This window comes from Micromesistius poutassou (assembly GCF_964030765.1).
Source record: "Micromesistius poutassou genome assembly, chromosome: 17".
NCBI lineage: Eukaryota > Metazoa > Chordata > Actinopteri > Gadiformes > Gadidae > Micromesistius > Micromesistius poutassou.
This window is the reverse complement of record NC_140287.1, coordinates 16,272,262-16,290,088: the sequence shown is the minus strand read 5'-3', so window position 1 is coordinate 16,290,088 and position 17,827 is coordinate 16,272,262. Positions and strand designations below refer to the sequence as shown.

Genomic DNA, 17,827 nt, shown 5'->3' with positions numbered 1-17,827 from the left:
TTCTACGTATTACGTATAACGTAGAGGTTTTATGGAATGCTTTTTTAAGGAAGCTGTCGCAATGGGTGTCAAGGAGGAAGCCTCCTCGTGATTGAGACGCCGCCGAGTGTCTGACGAGTGGAGGGGTTTGTGTGAGTCCAGCGATGTCTTAACCAGCAACGCCATCTCTCTCTCTCTCTCTCTCTCTCTCTCTCTCCATACACCCAGACTGCACGGCCGTCTCATGTTTAATAACTAACATTAGTGGATATATTTGTCATCGCTCCAAAGAGGGTCAGTCCTCTGTGTCTGTTTTCTATCGTGTGCATCTCTCTCTCTCTCTCTCTCTCTCTCTCTCTCTCTCTCTCTCTCTCTCTCTCTCTCTCTCTCTCTCTCTCTCTCTCTCTCTCTCTCTCTCTCTCTCTCTCTCTCTTTTTTACCCCTGCACCATTACACAATGACTGGCTAATTGAAACGCTTCGCAATCAGTGTGTGTGTGTGTGTGTGTGTGTGTGTAGGCTACGTCTGAGGAGCTTTTTTACACAATTTGAATAGATATCCGACATTTCTTCCCTTTTTCCCTGACCCAAAGACGGCGTGTTCTCTAAAGCCGCAAAAAAACTTTTTGTTTGGAGTCGCGTCGCCCCGTCGCTTTTGGCGGCTTTAAGAGAGGGGGAGGCAGTAGCAGGGCTCCCTGCTCCGGACGCCATCGCTCCATCCCGACCATCGGCCCCACAAATGTCCTTCTTTAAGGTGGGATTTAAGAGCTATTGTTTTAGGGTAAATTGTAAAACAATAACGTCACCATCTATCAGCTATAGGTTATTGAAATTGTGAGTAGGATCTAATCTGTTTCGAGTTGACTGCACCTGCCTCTGTCCGATATGCCAATTTGGATTTTAGACCATTTAGACCTCAGCATCACTTCCCTGATTGGTTTAGGGAATCCATCTTGGCTGTCAATCAGGGTTTTGTTAATTGCGACACTTCTTAATGACATGGGGAGGGAGGGGCGGGGGGGGCGGTTGGTTGGGTACGTTCCCAGATCTGGCAACTAACTCGAACTAACTCGATCTAACTCCTCCGATTGCTTTGACTTATGGCTCAGTTGACGTAACAAACGGCAAACCCTTTATCTTTTTTATCCACATTAGGCTACTTCTAGCATAAAGACGTGCTGTCGGACTGTCACTGTTAGTAAATGTTGAACATGTCAGTGTTCATTAGGCCGACACTATTAATAAATATTTTTATTTTATTTTAATTAATTTAGTTAGTATACTATTATATGTACTATTGACTCTTACATTTAAAGTCTATAATACACCTGTGTGTGTGTGTGTGTGTGTGTGTGTGTGTGTGTGTGTGTGTGTGTGTGTGTGTGTGTGTGTGTGTGTGTGTGTGTGTGTGTGTGTGTGTGTGTGCGCGCGCGTGCGTGCGGTTACTGCCATGCAGATATGTGGATAAGCAGTAATGCATTTGAGATGTTATGGCTATTTTGTATTTGACTGAGATTGTGTGTGCCCCTCCATATGAGACTTAACACACACACACACACACACACACACACACACACACACACACACACACCTAACTGCAGTTAGATATGTTTTAATAATATATTTGAATTGTAATATTATAATATTATAAACACAACACAAAATAAATATAAGCGCAAGGTATTATCCTCCTAAAAGGCCGTCCGATGGCTTTGATCTTTTAATTTTCTACAGTTCAGGTCCCACCGGCAGAACATTCAAACCAATGTGACTGAACGGCCACTGGTGCACGAATCGTCCTCACCTTGCCCCCAACATTTGGTGAAAGTGTTTTCAATTAATTATTTAACGATACAAATATATATCGCGGCAGGCGCCCAGTTGGTAACCGTCTCCTTGAACCGAAGCCCTATTTTGGGGGTTATTTGACTGTCGCTGTGAAACATTCATACAATGCTCTGTTTGCTCAGTGGAGATAATGACCGGGTTTGGTTCGACCTGCTGTGTGGAGTGAAGCCACGTTGGGGACGCGGTGACCTCCAGTCGATGGGCTGCTGCTCCTGATTCGTGCGCCCTGTTGTTTAAATCCAGACCTCTGGCGCCATCTATCGGTGAAGCTCGTGTTTCTTTGAGGAATTGTATATTTATTGTAAATGTAGTTACCTCTCATTTAATCCCTCTAAATGTATGAAATATTTTCCTTACACCCTGTTTAACGTTAAATTCATATTGTTTTTGTAAGCAAATACACAGTAAACCACAATGACATTACAGACAATGAAATGTGTGCGAAATGTCTAAGATAAAATTAAATAGAAAAAGTATATACATCAAATAAACATAAAACATACAAATTAAGTGACTTAACTTTCATGTAATGGGAATAAACAGTTCAACGAGAGTGTGAGAGATAGAGACAGACAGATGGGTGTGACGTTTCTGTTGGCCTATACCTTAATCACAGACAGCTGTTCATTGTTTAAGAAACCAGCCTGAACACATCCGACTGAAACGTAACAGGAATCTCCAGAAACCTTGTATTTGATAACGCCCTCCGGCCAAAGGTTCATAATGGTCCTGTGAGAGAACCTTGTATTTGATAACGCCCTGCGTCGGCTTGATCTGAGTGGACTTTTTGCAGGACTGGATTTCTCAAAGAGTCACAGTTTATTTCTGCACAGATACGGTTCATTCTGCAGGTTCCCACATGCCCTATGCGTGGCTGGATACAATGTTGTGTGCGTGCATGCTTGTGTGCGTGTGAAAACCGTAGATAATGACAATAATTATATTTATGTGAAAGCCTACAGAGAAACAAACGTTGTGGTTTCATTAAATTTACGAATGGATGTTGGGGGATGAAGCTCTGCAAAGATGTATGCAACCGTGTTCATGTTAAGCAAAGATAAGGAAACGCATTGCAACTGAAAACTTAAAAGCATAGTGCTTCATGCAGCCCCTCGGCCCCAAGTACCTCACGGCTGCAGTTCGGACGTGTGACCTCTAGGGGTCGTTATCAACGCCAGTCACACTGTCCAGATTTGCTGTATTTAGTTGCTCACGTGTCCCGTTCTTACCCATCAATTCTGGGAGAATTTGATGGAGGTTTGACTGTGAGGGTCTAACGTGTCATCCCCTGTTGGTGTTGATACCCAGGAGGCCGAATAGAGCACAACTGGGTTGAGCTTTAGAAGGGGTGAGAATCATAACACGTAACAATGCACTTCTTTCCATGAGATACATACAAATATAAAATGACTGCTGAAAGACAAGACAAATACAACTGCTATGCTACTATAACACAAGAAGCTGTTTGCAACGTTAGAACTGGTTAAATGTGACATTGGGGAGCTAAAGAGTCTGGCTGCATGGTGGTCAAATTAATTGCGTCAAACAATTTGCCGTTCAATGTGTGTCTTCCAAAGCTCCCTTCCGCCTAATGGTTTGTAGAAGCACAGTGTGGTCATTGTGTCACGCTGGGCAGAGCGATGAGGAAGGACTCACTCTGCAGACCCACTGGAACAACAGCTCGGATTCTTTCTTTCTTTCTTTCTTTCTTCTCTCTTCTCCCCACGGGTTCATTCCACATGTGGTCAAACGTGGGCGGGAAATTACTTGAAGGTTTCTGAAAATAATGACTACATGAAATGAATACGCACTGAAATGAAGTACAGCTAGTAGCCAGAGTGAGGCTGAGTTAGATATCTCTAAGTTCCAAGCTCTCCCCCAGTCAGCTGGCTTGAATCTGAGGGCTGTTATTGATAAGTATTCATTATTTTTGGCAGCTGCAGCAGTTACACAGCCATAGATTCTCTCTATATGATGAGAAATGTTCTTCATAGAAGAACATTGAGATAAGACCATGCATCCAGCGTTCAGGAGATAAAGAGTGCACTCTTATACAAATAATGTGTGTGTGTGTGTGTGTGTGTGTGTGTGTGTGTGTGTGTGTGTCTGTGTGTGGTTACTGCCATGCAGATATGTGGATAAGCAGTAATGCATTTGAGATGTTATGGCTATTTTGTTTTTGACTGAGATTGTGTGTGCCCTTCCATATGAGACTTAACACACACACACACACACACACACACACACATTGGCAATGTACACTCGGGCCTAACTGCAGTTAGATACGTGTGTGTGTGTGCGCGTGCGTGCGTGTGTGCGCGTGCGTGCGTGCTGCCCTCCATGTACAGCTAGCGACTGAGATGTTGATGTACAGCGTGTTGTGGAATGACAATCGAACAGAGCAGAGTCTGCCAACTGCAGAGGAGGAGGAGAGGAACACTCTGTCCTGGAAAGCAGCAGGACGCGGCGCGCTGGCCTCCTCGGGCCGCAGGGATGAAAAAGCACACGCAGGAGAGAAAAAAAAAAAAAGTGCTTTGTTCTGAGTGACATAATGGTTGCCATTACTGCGAAATTGGTAGGCGAGACGAGTTTGTTCCCTGGAAAAACCTGAACGAGTGGAACAATGCGAGTGAACCGGGGTCTCACTGTTTTGATTTCAGTCCCGCTGAGCTCCTAAGAGACTCTCTGTTCATTGGACCTTGTAAGCTTAGTGCCGTGCTAATGTGTCACAATTCATACTTACAATGAGGATTAACTTGAGTTCTTTCTCTCGTAGCCCAAATATTGTTGCCGTACCGTGTGCTGCAGGCTATAGCCATGATCAGCTCATTCATTATGCTTCCAAACGCTCCTAACTCATCCCTGTTGTTCTGTCACCAATAGGGTTCAGGAGACTGAAAGGCGAGGACACTCTTTATGTGTTTAATCCTCTGGTGGAAGGGTTAAACTGTTGGACTCATTTCCTTTCTTGCACAGTGTCCATGTACATTCCAACTGTACAGTTTATTCCTCAGTTAGTTTGTGGCTCTTCGTACCGTGTGAAGATCTATTCTTGCCATGACAAATCCTACTATAAAGAATGGATTACTGAATTAGAGATGGTGACAACTCCCATGAGTATGGGTGTAAAAGTGTGAAAAAGAGAAGAACAACTCATTAATACTACTTTCGCCTACTAAATAGATTGTTATCTAACATGTCTTTGGAGACAGGAGAAAGCCAGACGTCCACCTCGCAGTATGTGCTAGCACCTGTAAACTAGACACGTGGAGCCAGAGACTTGAATCAAGTGATCTGAAATGAAACAATATGCCACATTGAAAAAGATCCTCTGAAATCAACGGTTCCAATATAATACATTTGTGTATGTAATGAAAACTGTTGAAAACTATGCATACTATTTACGTATACATATTATACATTAAATATAATGTTTTATATATAATATAATAATTAAATAATTCTGTAAATGCACAGGAGCCCTAGCCTGGCTAACACCAGACCAAATCTCAAGAAGATTCAGTCTGGGAACCACACATTGATTTTCTCGTATTTGAGTCATGGTTTAAGGATTGCCCAGAGCCGTTTATTGGGCTCTGCGATTGTCTATCAAATGCGTCTGTGCGTAGCTCATAGCCAATGAAAAATAAAATTCAAAATAAACTTGCGTTCTAAACTACTTAAACACTATCTAAGGCTGCATCAAAAGGTCACTTCTCGTCTGCTGCCATGTAGGGGATCCATAGATAAATGGATAAACAAACGACAAGCTTTGTTTGTCGCATAGACGTCGTCATCGTCTTGCTGTCACCCCCCCCCCCCCCTTCTGTGAATGGTTCCATCGCTGAGGAACAATCGGATCCATGGAATCCAGGCTGCCTAGCAGAGTGAAATGAATTTGCACACAAGGCAGCATGGGTATACCCAGGCTACAGGAGCCATACGCAATGTGCTCCAGAAGGTGGCACAAGGTAGGGCTCCCAAGTGTATGAGGGCAGATTGGAGGGTGAGGTTAGTGTAAGGGTCTTGTCTGTCAACGTGGACAGCATTCATAGACGACACCTGGGCTTAGAGGGGACGGAGTGAGGCTGTGGGACGCATGCAATGCAAGAATACACTTTACACACACTCGATGCTGCAAGGGCCTCAAACTGAACACATTCATATTGAAACAAAGGTTGCAATAAGGATATTTAAGCTGCTCTATAAACCTAATGCAGCATCACTAATCCGCCACTGCAAATGAGCATTGCACATTTTTTTGTTCAAGCTAGTTTTGGATGAAAGTGATTTTACGACAAACAGATGAAGGGCCAACAGACCCGGGGATGTTAGCTGGACTTGGACCCGGACACGCCCTCAAATTAAGAAAATGAGTCATTATTTGGTAAACTATGATTGTTTTGTTATGCTGCCATGACATCCCCAGACCACTTTGCTAAATCATATTAATCTGGAACGTCTCAGTTCACTCAGTTTTAGTTTTCCGAGGTCCGCTGGACTGGAGGCAGAGTAGACGCAGATTCCAAACATGGGAGGCAGATTCCTCTGGTTCCCAGTCACACGGTGCTCAATTTAGTGTTGTGCAATATGAGAGTGGGAGTGTGTGCGGATGGTGGCTGGTTTGAGCAGCTCTTTATTTTAGGCATGCAACCCTGGAAAGAGTCTGATTGTTTTTTGGCAGCTATTGTCACGATCCTACTGTTGGGTAATGTTAAGCTGGTGGGTAACTGGTTGTCATGGTGACTGTGGGAGTGGCTCCCTTGATTGGCCTTGATACTGGTCACCTGACCGATCCAAGATGGCGGATGGTAGCAAGATGGCTGCTGAACAGACAGCATGGTGCCCACACTTGGTTTCACTAAAAACCCTCTGAAAGACTGGAGGACAGCACCAGGATTAGGGATTCCTAAAGGGGGAACGTGACCGCCCCTTTGTCGTGTATGTTTGTCAAGTGTAGCGTCTATGTTATATGTCAAACCATAACCAAACGGGACTAGGCTACCGTTTACCCCAACGCTTGGGCTATCCCTCAACCAGTGAGAAGGACCAGAGCTCGCCGGGAACCCAGGTGAGTCACTGCTCACGTGGCTGGAAGCTAGTTGCCTGCCAGCTGTGGTTTTACCACTTATGTGTCTCGACTCCTGCCTACACAGAGAGCACTATGAGAGACACTATGTTTTTGTATTTTGTTTATAGACCTCTGAAGAAAGTCCCCCTCTCTCCGAGGCTCCCGCTTCCCACTTTTTCCATCTAGTGTCGACTGGGTTTTTGGATTGTCGGTGCCGTTAAAGTAGTAAACGATTATGCTACTTTAACGGCACCGAAAATCCAAAAACCCAGTCGAACACTAGATGGAAAAAGTGTGTAGTTCAAAAACGTGACGCAGCTTTTACTTCTCCGCCACCTACAGAGTTTGTTATGTACGATCTTTCAGAAACCCCCATGTTATTTCCCCGTAGACATTTGACCGAGGGAACCGGGAGCCTCGGAGGCGGGACTTATTCTTCAGAGGTCTGTGGATGGGGCCCTATAAAAGTCAGCCCGCTTGTCAAGCACGGGCTTGTACAGTAAATGTTTAGGGCGCTTTGGCAGTTCTAGTACGTCTATGCATGTGGTGGAGCACGACGGGACAGGCCCACTCTGTTCTGGCTTCTGTTGGGAAGGGGGATGGCACCGGCAAGCTTTCAGCGTTTATTCCCCACCGTTCCCGGATCCAGCGGTCCTATTATGTTATAGCAGGACCTCTGGGTGTGGAACCAACGTCTTGAAACGACTCGTTTCCTCGTTTCTAGCTCAGAATACTAATTGGCACAAGTGGATGAAGCTGTATTTCTAGTGGTCAGTCTACATGGTGTGGATTTGAAAACTTTATGGAGAATGTGCTTTGCGTGAGTGTGAGTGCTTTGAGTGTGCGTTCACAGATCCCCGCCTCCAATAACAGGAGTGGTCTCAACAAATATGAAGCGTAAGAAAGCGAAAACTGTGTGTTGGCACAGATCTGCTGTGCCGTCAGACTTTTAGGTTTTAATCTGAAGTCTGATTCGGGAGACTAGTTCACACAATCTTCCCCACCCAGTCGGACGACAGAATCTGCTCCGATAATCAATTAAACCCCAACCATCCCTAGTCTCAAGAGGTCATTCCAGTCAGAGGTGGTCAAACCCTCTGTGCTGTCCATGTTGGCCCTGTCCACCGATGAGTTCAGTCAAAGAGGTGTCAGACGTGGTCTTCCACTCCTTCCTAATGGTACCAGGACTCGTACTAATTATGCCTTATGAGTCATCAGGGGGATGTGTTGTCTGTAGAGCCCAGAGGGTCACATCCTGTAGGGCCCAGCGGGTCACATCCTGTAGAGCCCAGAGGGTCACATCCTGTAGAGCCCAGAGGGTCACATCCTGTAGGGCCCAGCGGGTCACATCCTGTAGAGTAGTGTTTAATCCCGGCAAACGGGATTCCCGGGAAACCTGATCAAGACTATTTCCCGATTCCCGGGAAAGGTTATGACGGGAAACGGGAAATAAAATCAAATTAAAAAACCGCAATGAGTGCGCCTCTATTGTTGTCATACGGTAACGTTGATGGAGGTGAAACTCGAGCCCTGGGAAAGGAGCGACATGCACGGCGGACACACACAACCACGCCGGACACACACAACCACGCGCAGCCTAACTCTAGCCCGGGGAAAGGAGCGACACGCACGGCTAAACGCTGATCCATGTGTCCCCCACGGGTGCGGGTCCGTGGACATCCAGCCACGGCGGAAACAACGTAACTTGGAGTGATTATTCCCATTTGCAGCCGCTTACAAATCTCAAAAAGCCACAGAATGGATTTAGTTTAATAGAATTAGGTTTAGGAATCGTTCAATGTTTTACTTTAACAGATTTTGTTAGTTTTTGTTATGGAGTTCTGTGAAATATTGGTTTTATAAGGGTTGCCTAGATTTTCAGCCTAGAAGTCACAGACAATCCACCTGGTGTTTCATAATTAGCGCTGCAGCAGATGTCACGCAGCAGAATTGATCATTGCAAACTGTGTTGATGGATGTTCTTTTGCGCTAATATTGATACAAATAATATAAAAAATGTCAGTTTGGGATTTGGGAATGAATATTTGAATGATTATTACATTACATTAGGCCTACTTGGGCTAAAAAAAACAAAAAAAACACAGCTATTTCCCGAGATTCTCGGGAAATGGGTCGTCTTTTTCCCAGGATCTGATTAAACTAATTTTTCTGGAAAATTATTCAACCCTATTGCAGAGCCCAGCGGGTCACATCCTGTAGAGCCGGGTCACATCCTGTAGCACGTTCAGCCACTTAAAGGCTTCCCAGACCCGGCTGCAGGCGCTCAGACCCTCCAACACGTCCGCCGTTTAGAGAGCAGGAGCTCACAGAGAGACTCGTTCTGTCAGCCATGCCTCCTCTCTGCCCTTTAAGCGATTGTGCTTTTTGTTTTTGATAAAGGACCGTGAGAAGTCCAGGGGATAGAGGGCCCCCCCCTCCCCAACACACACACACACACACACACACACACACACACAGGCCCCCCCCCCCACACACACACACATGTACATACACACACACACACACACACACACACACACACACACACACACACACACACACACACACATACACGCAAATATAGTGCCCATCTGCGGCCTATGCCAGTGAGAAGACTGGAGTGCAACACTGTAGGCCTACAATAAACTCATCATCAACTCATCATCATTAGGCTAAACTATAAACATATATTACAAAGATTCCAACAAAATAAAGCCACATACACACTACTGAACCACATCTGAAATAGGCCTATAGTAGGTTAGTCCAACAAATTATTTTTAAGAGCTCAATTATTTTTAATAGCCTATAATCTATCCTATATATTTTGTGTTCAAAATGTTGGTATGTTTGAGTGCGAGGAAAAGTCAAAATGCCATTTTGCAACCTAACATTCATTTTGATTTTATTGAAAAGGCATTCGGCGCGCCTTGCGTTCAGCAAAGTCATTGACAATTTTAACAATAAGGCCATTGATTGGCCATACTGTCAACTGAGAGTGAACGAGCAGCCTACAGTGTGTAGGCTACAGTTGACGTCAGATGACGTTCAAGGAGCAGATATGGTACCCATCATGCACTGCACTGGTCGGCAAATTAGACAAACATGAATTTATTTGATCAAATACAAAAAGCAGCGACATAGATTTACAAAATTAAAAATTAAAAACGCCTGCCCCGCCCATAGCTCCGCCCATAGCCCCGCCCCTAGCTACGCCCCTAGCTACGCCCCATAGCTCCGCCCCTAGCCTCCTGCCAATCCTGTGCAGGTGGGTTGAATCATAGGGGTCCATTCTTGGGTCGGCCTAAATCATTTGTGCCAGCCAGAGGGACATTTATTAACGCAAACAAGAAACATGAAAAGGAATATTATAGTAGTCATAATACAAAAAAGAAATTGGTTAAAATCAATAGAACTCTGTCCATGCATGCAGCAACTTTATACCTCTCAACCACTGTCTGGGATTTTAACGCTCAGCATTTCAAACCGTCTATACAATCAACCCAGTCTCACACAGGCTAAAATGTTCCTGGAAATGTTGCAGTTCATCTGTTATCTAGATGTGTGTGTGCTTTGAGTTTCAGTGAAATTCATCCCCGAAACTGAATTCCTCCTTTCTGGTATTAAAAATGTTAATGTATCTGTAAACTGATATAGGCGGCGTTAAGACACCCTTAAGTCCATACGTTAAGGAGGGAAGCAACTTGTGCTCCCCTTGCAGTCTTACATTGCGTATCAGAACTCTGTCTCCATACAGCAGTTCGTTCTGATCGGTCATGTCTCCCACACATTGCTGATACTTGTGATACTTGAGCCTGGCTCCAGCTGCTGGCACAGGCCACCGGATTTGGTGATTGGGTGAACCACTCAATCGCAGGGATTAATGTTGTTACTCCCGGCAGATGACATTGCTGAATCTCGCAGGATATGAGGAAGGAATTACACATTAATGAAAACAACAACAACAAAAAGTGGTGACAACTTGGTTCGACCCATTGAATGACCCGGAAGTGACACGATTATCCCAGACTGCACTCTCAGATCTGTCCCATCCCAGATGTTCGACGACTCCAGGATTAGCCATTCTGAGAACTTAACTCGGAACTAACTCATTTACTTTTCTCTGAACTGCTTGGAAAGGATGTGTTTTCTTAGCAGTTTATGGATTATTGCTGAGCTGCTGCCAACACAGTATGAACACAGTATGAACATGAAACCGGCATACTATTCAACTTGTAGCCGGTTCCACTCTTACAGGCGTCACCGCTAGAGGAAGGCGTATCACTCCACGCAGACACTTCCTTCAGTTCAATAGGTTCAATATCAGATGTCGTGTGATGAGAGGACGATAACACATCTACGTCAATGCTTTGACTCAGGCTGTATTTACGGCTGACAGGCTTTAGTATGGAAGTATGGAAGACAAGAGCTCCTCCTTGGGTCTCAACAGTGTGCTCTCTGCATTGCAGCCATATGGCCACAGAGGGGCCACGTTAGCACTTCAGTGAAATACTCCCCCGAGTTACTCTCCAACAACAGAATCCAAACAACCAGACCACTTTATTTTGATGTCAGTCCTCCTCCTCCTCCTATTAATATCAAGTCAACGTTTGTGTATTCTTGCTCCGTTAAATGTTCTCACACACATCCTTGTGTGGTTGTTTTCTCCCAAGGAGTCGTGACGTTTGAGACTGGTGCTGGTCTGTCTTATCACGACAGCTGCCTTTAAAAACGGTTGTGTCTTCTCTGTGACGTGTGAAGTGTGTCGAGAGGACTGAAGTAGGAACTGTGTGTGTGTGTGTGTGTGTGTGTGTGTGTGTGTGTGTGTGTGTGTGTGTGTGTGTGTGTGTGTGTGTGTGTGTGTGTGTGTGTGTGTGTGTGTGTGTGTGTGTGTGTGTGTGTGTGTGTGTGAAGAATCTACATGCCAGGAAAGACTCTAGCAAACTCACAAAGGGGGAAATTAGGATGGGAGACGAGAGGAACACACACACACACACAAACACACACACACACACACACACACACACACACACACACACACACACATCCTGCTCTTTTCATGATGTTTGGCATTATTCTCTAGTACAGGGTGTCCATGGAGAACTACGACAAGGCAATGAGTGCACCTCTGGGTGTGTGTGTGTGTGTGTGTTTAATTTACATTTTTTGTAACTTTGCACGTTCATTTGAAACCTGTTGACCTTCACCTTCTTTTTTAAGCCTATAATATCACCAAACTTCAACGTGTATTTGGTTCATCAGTTGTGTGAATTGCAGTGTATTTATACCCACATTGCGGCTCTCATTGTGTTTCTCTTGTGCGTTGGTGGTCCTGCATTGTGCACCACTGTGGATCATGTGGTTGTGTTGTTTGTGGCTAAGTGGTGACGGATCAGACAACAACCAGCACCGCCCCGACTCTACTGTCTCTGGATTCATGCTCCCTTTGTCTCCCCCTTCCTCTGTCTATCTTGCTGTCTCTCACCCTATCTCTCTCTCCCCTTTTTCATCTTCCGCTCCCTACGTCTCTCTCTCTCTCTCTCTCTCTCTCTCTCTCTCTCTCTCTCTCTCTCTCTCTCTCTCTCTCTCTCTCTCTCTCTCTCTCTCTCTCTCTCTCTCTCTCTCTCTCTCTCTCTCTCTCTTTCTACCTCTCTCTCTCTCTCTCTCTCTCAGTAATTGGCCAGCTTGGGGGAGAAAGTTCAGCAAGAAGTCCCTGAGTCAGACGAACCCGCTTGAACCCCCCCCCCACACACACACACACACACCACCCCTCACATCCACACCCCTGGTCCCCTCCCCCTCTGGCCCCTCCCCCCCTGGCCCCTCCCCCCTCATGAGCCACAAGTCAGAACTCGTCAGAGCTGAGGTTAATACAATATGTGTGGATGTCAGTGTTGTTGCCATAGCTTTAAACATTCAAACATTCTGAAGAGTGACTATCAAAGTAAGTATGCAGAGGTATGCTTGGGATTTCCCAAACACACCCACGCTGATCAAGATCAAACTGTTAACAATGGGAGGTTGCCTTTACTTTTGTTTTCGAGGAACACAAGACAATGATAGCAGACGTTCACCTTTATTTTTCTTTTTACATTAATCTCTCTTTGACACATTAGAAAACGCAGCAGCTTGCCCTAAAAAGTAATGAAAAAGCACAATAGATTACAAAAAAACAACAAGGAAAGTGGTTATGTTTTTTCAGTAACTGACAAAACAAAGCGAAGATATTGTTTTTGTACAAAAGGAACAGCAGGGTCTGTCCTGTCCAACGGGGACGTGGTGTGGCTTTGCTTTCCAACCTCAGACAGAGTCAGCAACCCTTTCGTCTGAGGTTTTCATTCGTACACCTTTGGTCCCGTTGAAGCAGAACATGTCCACCTGTTCGTTTTGTAGTGACACCTCCGTGTGGCGCAGTGTGACTGACTCACCCTCACCCTAACCCTCACCCTCACCCTAACCCTAACCACTGACTTAAGAACCCTTTCCGCGACTGCCTAATCCTCCTCTAATCCTCACTTTCTTGTCCCGTCATGATTCTGACTAAATGTGACTTTGTGCAACTTTCTGGCCTACTGACAATAAACTGATCACCAAACTAATTGTGAGTTTGCTGCCAAATACAGGTCAACTGTTCAAGGAGAAGAAGCCAAATTGGGACGATCTATAAAAATAGGATTCAAACCATGTGAATAATTTGGTATACCCAAAATAGAAACACATTTATTTCCATCATTTACCATGACAACCATGACAAGCCTTAGATCGTAGCAAAACAGTGACACAAGTCTAATGCGTTGGTCATCTTTTGAAAATGTCTTGACATTTATCAGTTCTTGAAAGACTTAATGGACCAGGATCATTTGTTTGAAAACTTGAGTTCATTAAAGATGCAAATAGATCATCGCAGAAAGTCTTGAGGCAGCAGTTGTGCTCAGAGAAGGCTACGTTAACCACTTGTCAATAGACTATCTATTTTACAGCTAAAATGTGCCTAAATGAATGCCAAAACAACATTTCAGGAACATAACATAAAACACAACAATCAGACACCATTTTTATAACACACTGGAGTCTTGAAAGTACTGTCAACATGCTGTGTTTGGTCGGACTCTGTGTTGGCACTAAATAGTCATGGATGTACACTGTGTTTAATTCAAAAAATAATCTGCTCTTATGGAAACATCTGCATTGTCTTCCTCATCCTTCGATGACTGCACCCCCCCCCCCACCCCATCACTCATCTCCTTCAAGAAATTGCCAGCAATTTAAAGTTGCTTTCTCAGCTGCCCCAGAGGCGATTTAGTGGCCGTTAATGTCACATGAACGTTCATACCTACTTTTATAAAACCGAACTGAAAAGTAGAAGTCAACTACAATATATTATTCTATATCTATCTATTATTGTAATGTAGTGTTGTTTAAAGATGGTTGTGATGCTTGCGTTGAAACTTATCCAAAGTCACATGCAAGTTTGTCATCCAAATGTGCATTCCATCAACACGCTGACACACACACACTAGGACCTCTAAAACATCCTGTGAGATGGATTCAAGATGCTCTTGAATGGCTGTCCTACTGTGCCAAGAGACTCACATAATCACGCCATCTTAAATAACCTAAAGGGTGTCGAATTGCACAATAGAAACATTTTGCCTCTGTGAAATGACCAAACATTGTTAAAAACACTTTAAAAATAAATTATTTTTGTTCATATTTAAATATGTATACAGATATGTACACAAAGCTGGTCTCTTTCTCTCATTTAATTTGGTGTTCTTCAAACAGCGGTATAGGTTTTCAAAGACTTTCTGCGGACAAAAGAAAAAGCCTTCCCGTTCGTAACTAAGGGCCGTGCAGCCGTCAACGGACGCATACGAAGCATCTCTACCGTCACTATCGCCGCGTCCACCAGCCCACAATAACCTCCCTCAGCAGGGGAGGGTCTGGTGAACAAACACGCGCGTCACGTTGGTCCCTTTCCCCGGAGGCTGCTCCGCATCTCTGGGACGGGTTCCCTGCACCGTATCCTGCTGTTTCTTATTCCCCGGGCCCAGCCACGACAATCGCCCGGTCAGCCTCCCCCCGTCTTCCTTGTACAAAAATAGCTCATTTCTCCCCGAACACCAACCTCCGCTCTGCTCCGGCCCGCTCCCCGCCCCCCGCGCCGCCGCCGCCGCCGACCCGGGGACCCTAGCGCCGGCCGTAGCTCTGCTCCAGCCACGTGCGGACGTCCTTCAGGTTGTAGAAAAAGGGTCCCTTGCCGCCCAGGTAGGCGATCTTGCGGCGCTGCACGATGCACACGCGCTCGTTGGCCACGCCGTACGCCGCGTTGGCGTTGTTGTCCATGCTGTCGGCCACCAGCCGGCACTGCGGCGGCAGGGGGAAGGTCTCCGTCAGCCGCCGGGCCGCGCCCACGCGCTCCTCCAGGCTGCGGTGCTTGCGGACGGTGAAGCAGCGCTGGCCCATGCCGGGCGCCTCCCAGCCGTCGGACGGGTGCGCCTCGTCGATGTACACCAGCAGGAAGTCGGCCACCGCGCTGAAGTCCTCCACCAGCCGGCGGAAGGCCGGCAGGTGGCTGATGAAGGGGGGTCAGGTGGCCGAGCCGAAGTTCACCACCAGGGGGCGGTCCGACGACTCAAAGTCCAGCAGGTGGCACTCGCCGCCGCCGCCGCCACCGCGGCCGCGCGCGCCACTGATCCCGGCGCAGGGCAGAGCGCCCGGGATGTTGACCACCGTGGAGTTTGGCGCCTCGCCGCCCAGTTTGACCTAGGGACGCAGGGGTCAAAGGTCACCAAGGGGTCAAGCGGGTGCGGTCGCGGGGGCAGAGACTCACCGTCGGATGACAGATGAGCAGGATTATATTGGTGTTATAGTATTATAGGCGTTGAGCTAGATGGGCACAGGGAACCTGTCTCTTCTGTCTGATCTGTTGGATCTCATCATAAAGAATGGCTCATCAAACCAGTTCTGTGCTTTGATCAGTCGGTTCTTTGTCAACCAAAGAGCTGCAGTAATCACTGTGAGACCTAACCCTAACCTAACTTAGCCCTAACCCTACCCTTAGCCTAACCTAACCCTAACTCTAACCTAACCCTACCCTTAGCCTAACCTAACTCTAACCCAGACCTAACCCTAACTCTAACCTAACTCTAACCTAACCCTAACCCAACGACAAAGTAGATCCAGAGGGACATGCACTGCTGTCCTAGACTACCACCCCCCTATGAAAAGAATGTAATAATGAATTCATGAATGGCACGTCATTCATTTAAAGGTGCCATGATATGCCACCAGGTGTGTCGTGATTAGCCGTTACAAGCCATTTTGGAAATCAGCCCCTTAAGACATCACAATCTGCCCCTTATGACTTCATAAGATGACTTTCTGCCCCTTATGTATGACTTAAGGGGCAGAAAGTGTGCGTGTCCACCTAGATGTGTGACGGATAGATGAGCAACATTTGCTACGGTCCACTGGGTAGGCTGGTAGACTGATCTATCCAGCACACATCTAGGTGGACATGCCCACTTTCTGCCCCTTATGAAGTCATATGGGGCAGATTTCCAAAACGGCTTGTAGCGGCTAATTACCTAATCACCTTTAAATTAAATATTTATTTGACCATATTTAATTGTTGAATGTATTGTTTTGTTTATTAATGTTTTTATTGATCTGTGTGTGTGTGTGTGTGTGTGTGTGTGTGTGTGTGTGTGTGTGTGTGTGTGTGTGTGTGTGTGTGTGTGTGTGTGTGTGTGTGTGTGTGTGTGTGTATATGCACATATACAGTTCAGTTAAAGGTGACTATGCTTTAATTGAAGGGAAGTAATGCAAAGTCGTTGTTCATTATCATTCACAACATGATCACTGGCTAAGAATACACATGAGATCGATTAAAAGAAAAAAGGATTTTACTTTCGTAACCAATTATTTTCAAACGTTAAAACAGCTGATATGCTACTATTATATATATAATATCTATGCAAATCCTCTCTCAAAACAAAAGAGGCTTCGTTTAGAGTTGTGTTGAGCGCCTCGGTCTGTTTGACCCGTGTTAACCGACCTGTTTGACCCGTGTTAACCGACCTGTATGACCCGTGTTAATCGACCTGTTTGACCCGTGTTAACCGACCTGTTTGACCCGTGTTAACCGACCTGTTTGACCCGTGTTAACCGACCTGGTTGACCCGTGTTAACCGACCTGCTTGTGGGCGTCCAGCAGGAAGCCCCTCCAGATGGCGCGCAGCCCCTCCGAGGTGAGCGCGCGCTGCCACTCTCCGTCGCCGCGCGCGGAGCGGGATGCGCGCAGAAGCGACACCGCGCGCTTCAGCAGCAGCACCGAGTCGTACAGCGCGAGGAACAGGCAGTTGGAGAAGAACCCAGGGAGGATCTGCAGGGCGACCAGCAGGTCCTCGGTGCCCGTCCCCGTCCCCGTCGGCCGGCTCGGCCCCGACGCGGGCGGCCCGACGCGCGGCGCGTACTTCATAACTTGGTGTATTCGGTTGAGCTCGCGGCCATGCTCGCTGCCCCGCGGCGGAGCTCCTAAACACGGCGTCGCTCCGGGGAGGCTTCGCTGTGGTCATCAACCGGGGATCGAACCAGCGGCCCAACTCAGAGCTCCGTCTCTGTCTGCGCGCCGCGGGTATGATGTCCAGACGCGGCGCCCGATCACACTCTTTATATACTGATGTTGTGCTCATAGCCGCCAGGCTTATCTGGTGGAAAGATCATGACGTCACACGTAGTATACCCCCGCCTCGCCGCCACCCCCCCTTTACACACACACACACGCACACACGCACACACGCACACACACAAACACACACTCACACATTCGCTGCCTTCCGCCCGAGTCCTCTACCTGGAAACTCGGAAACTAATAAGAGTTTTTAACATTTGAAAGACGACTTTAAGCCTGGTTGATATTTTAAAT

The 17,827-nt window shown here is 46.4% G+C and overlaps 1 protein-coding gene across 1 annotated transcript; it reads right to left on the bottom strand.

The window, feature by feature from the left end:
• Positions 1–12,954: 12,954 nt before the first annotated feature.
• On the bottom strand, positions 12,955–17,595 carry dio2 (iodothyronine deiodinase 2). Its single transcript, XM_084482082.1, has 2 exons — positions 17,096–17,595; positions 12,955–15,663 (listed from the first exon to the last, which is right to left on the bottom strand). The coding sequence occupies exons 1-2, from the start codon at positions 17,378–17,380 to the stop codon at positions 15,088–15,090; spliced, it is 861 nt and encodes a 286-aa protein (XP_084338208.1). The 5' UTR covers positions 17,381–17,595; the 3' UTR covers positions 12,955–15,087.
• Positions 17,596–17,827: the final 232 nt, after the last annotated feature.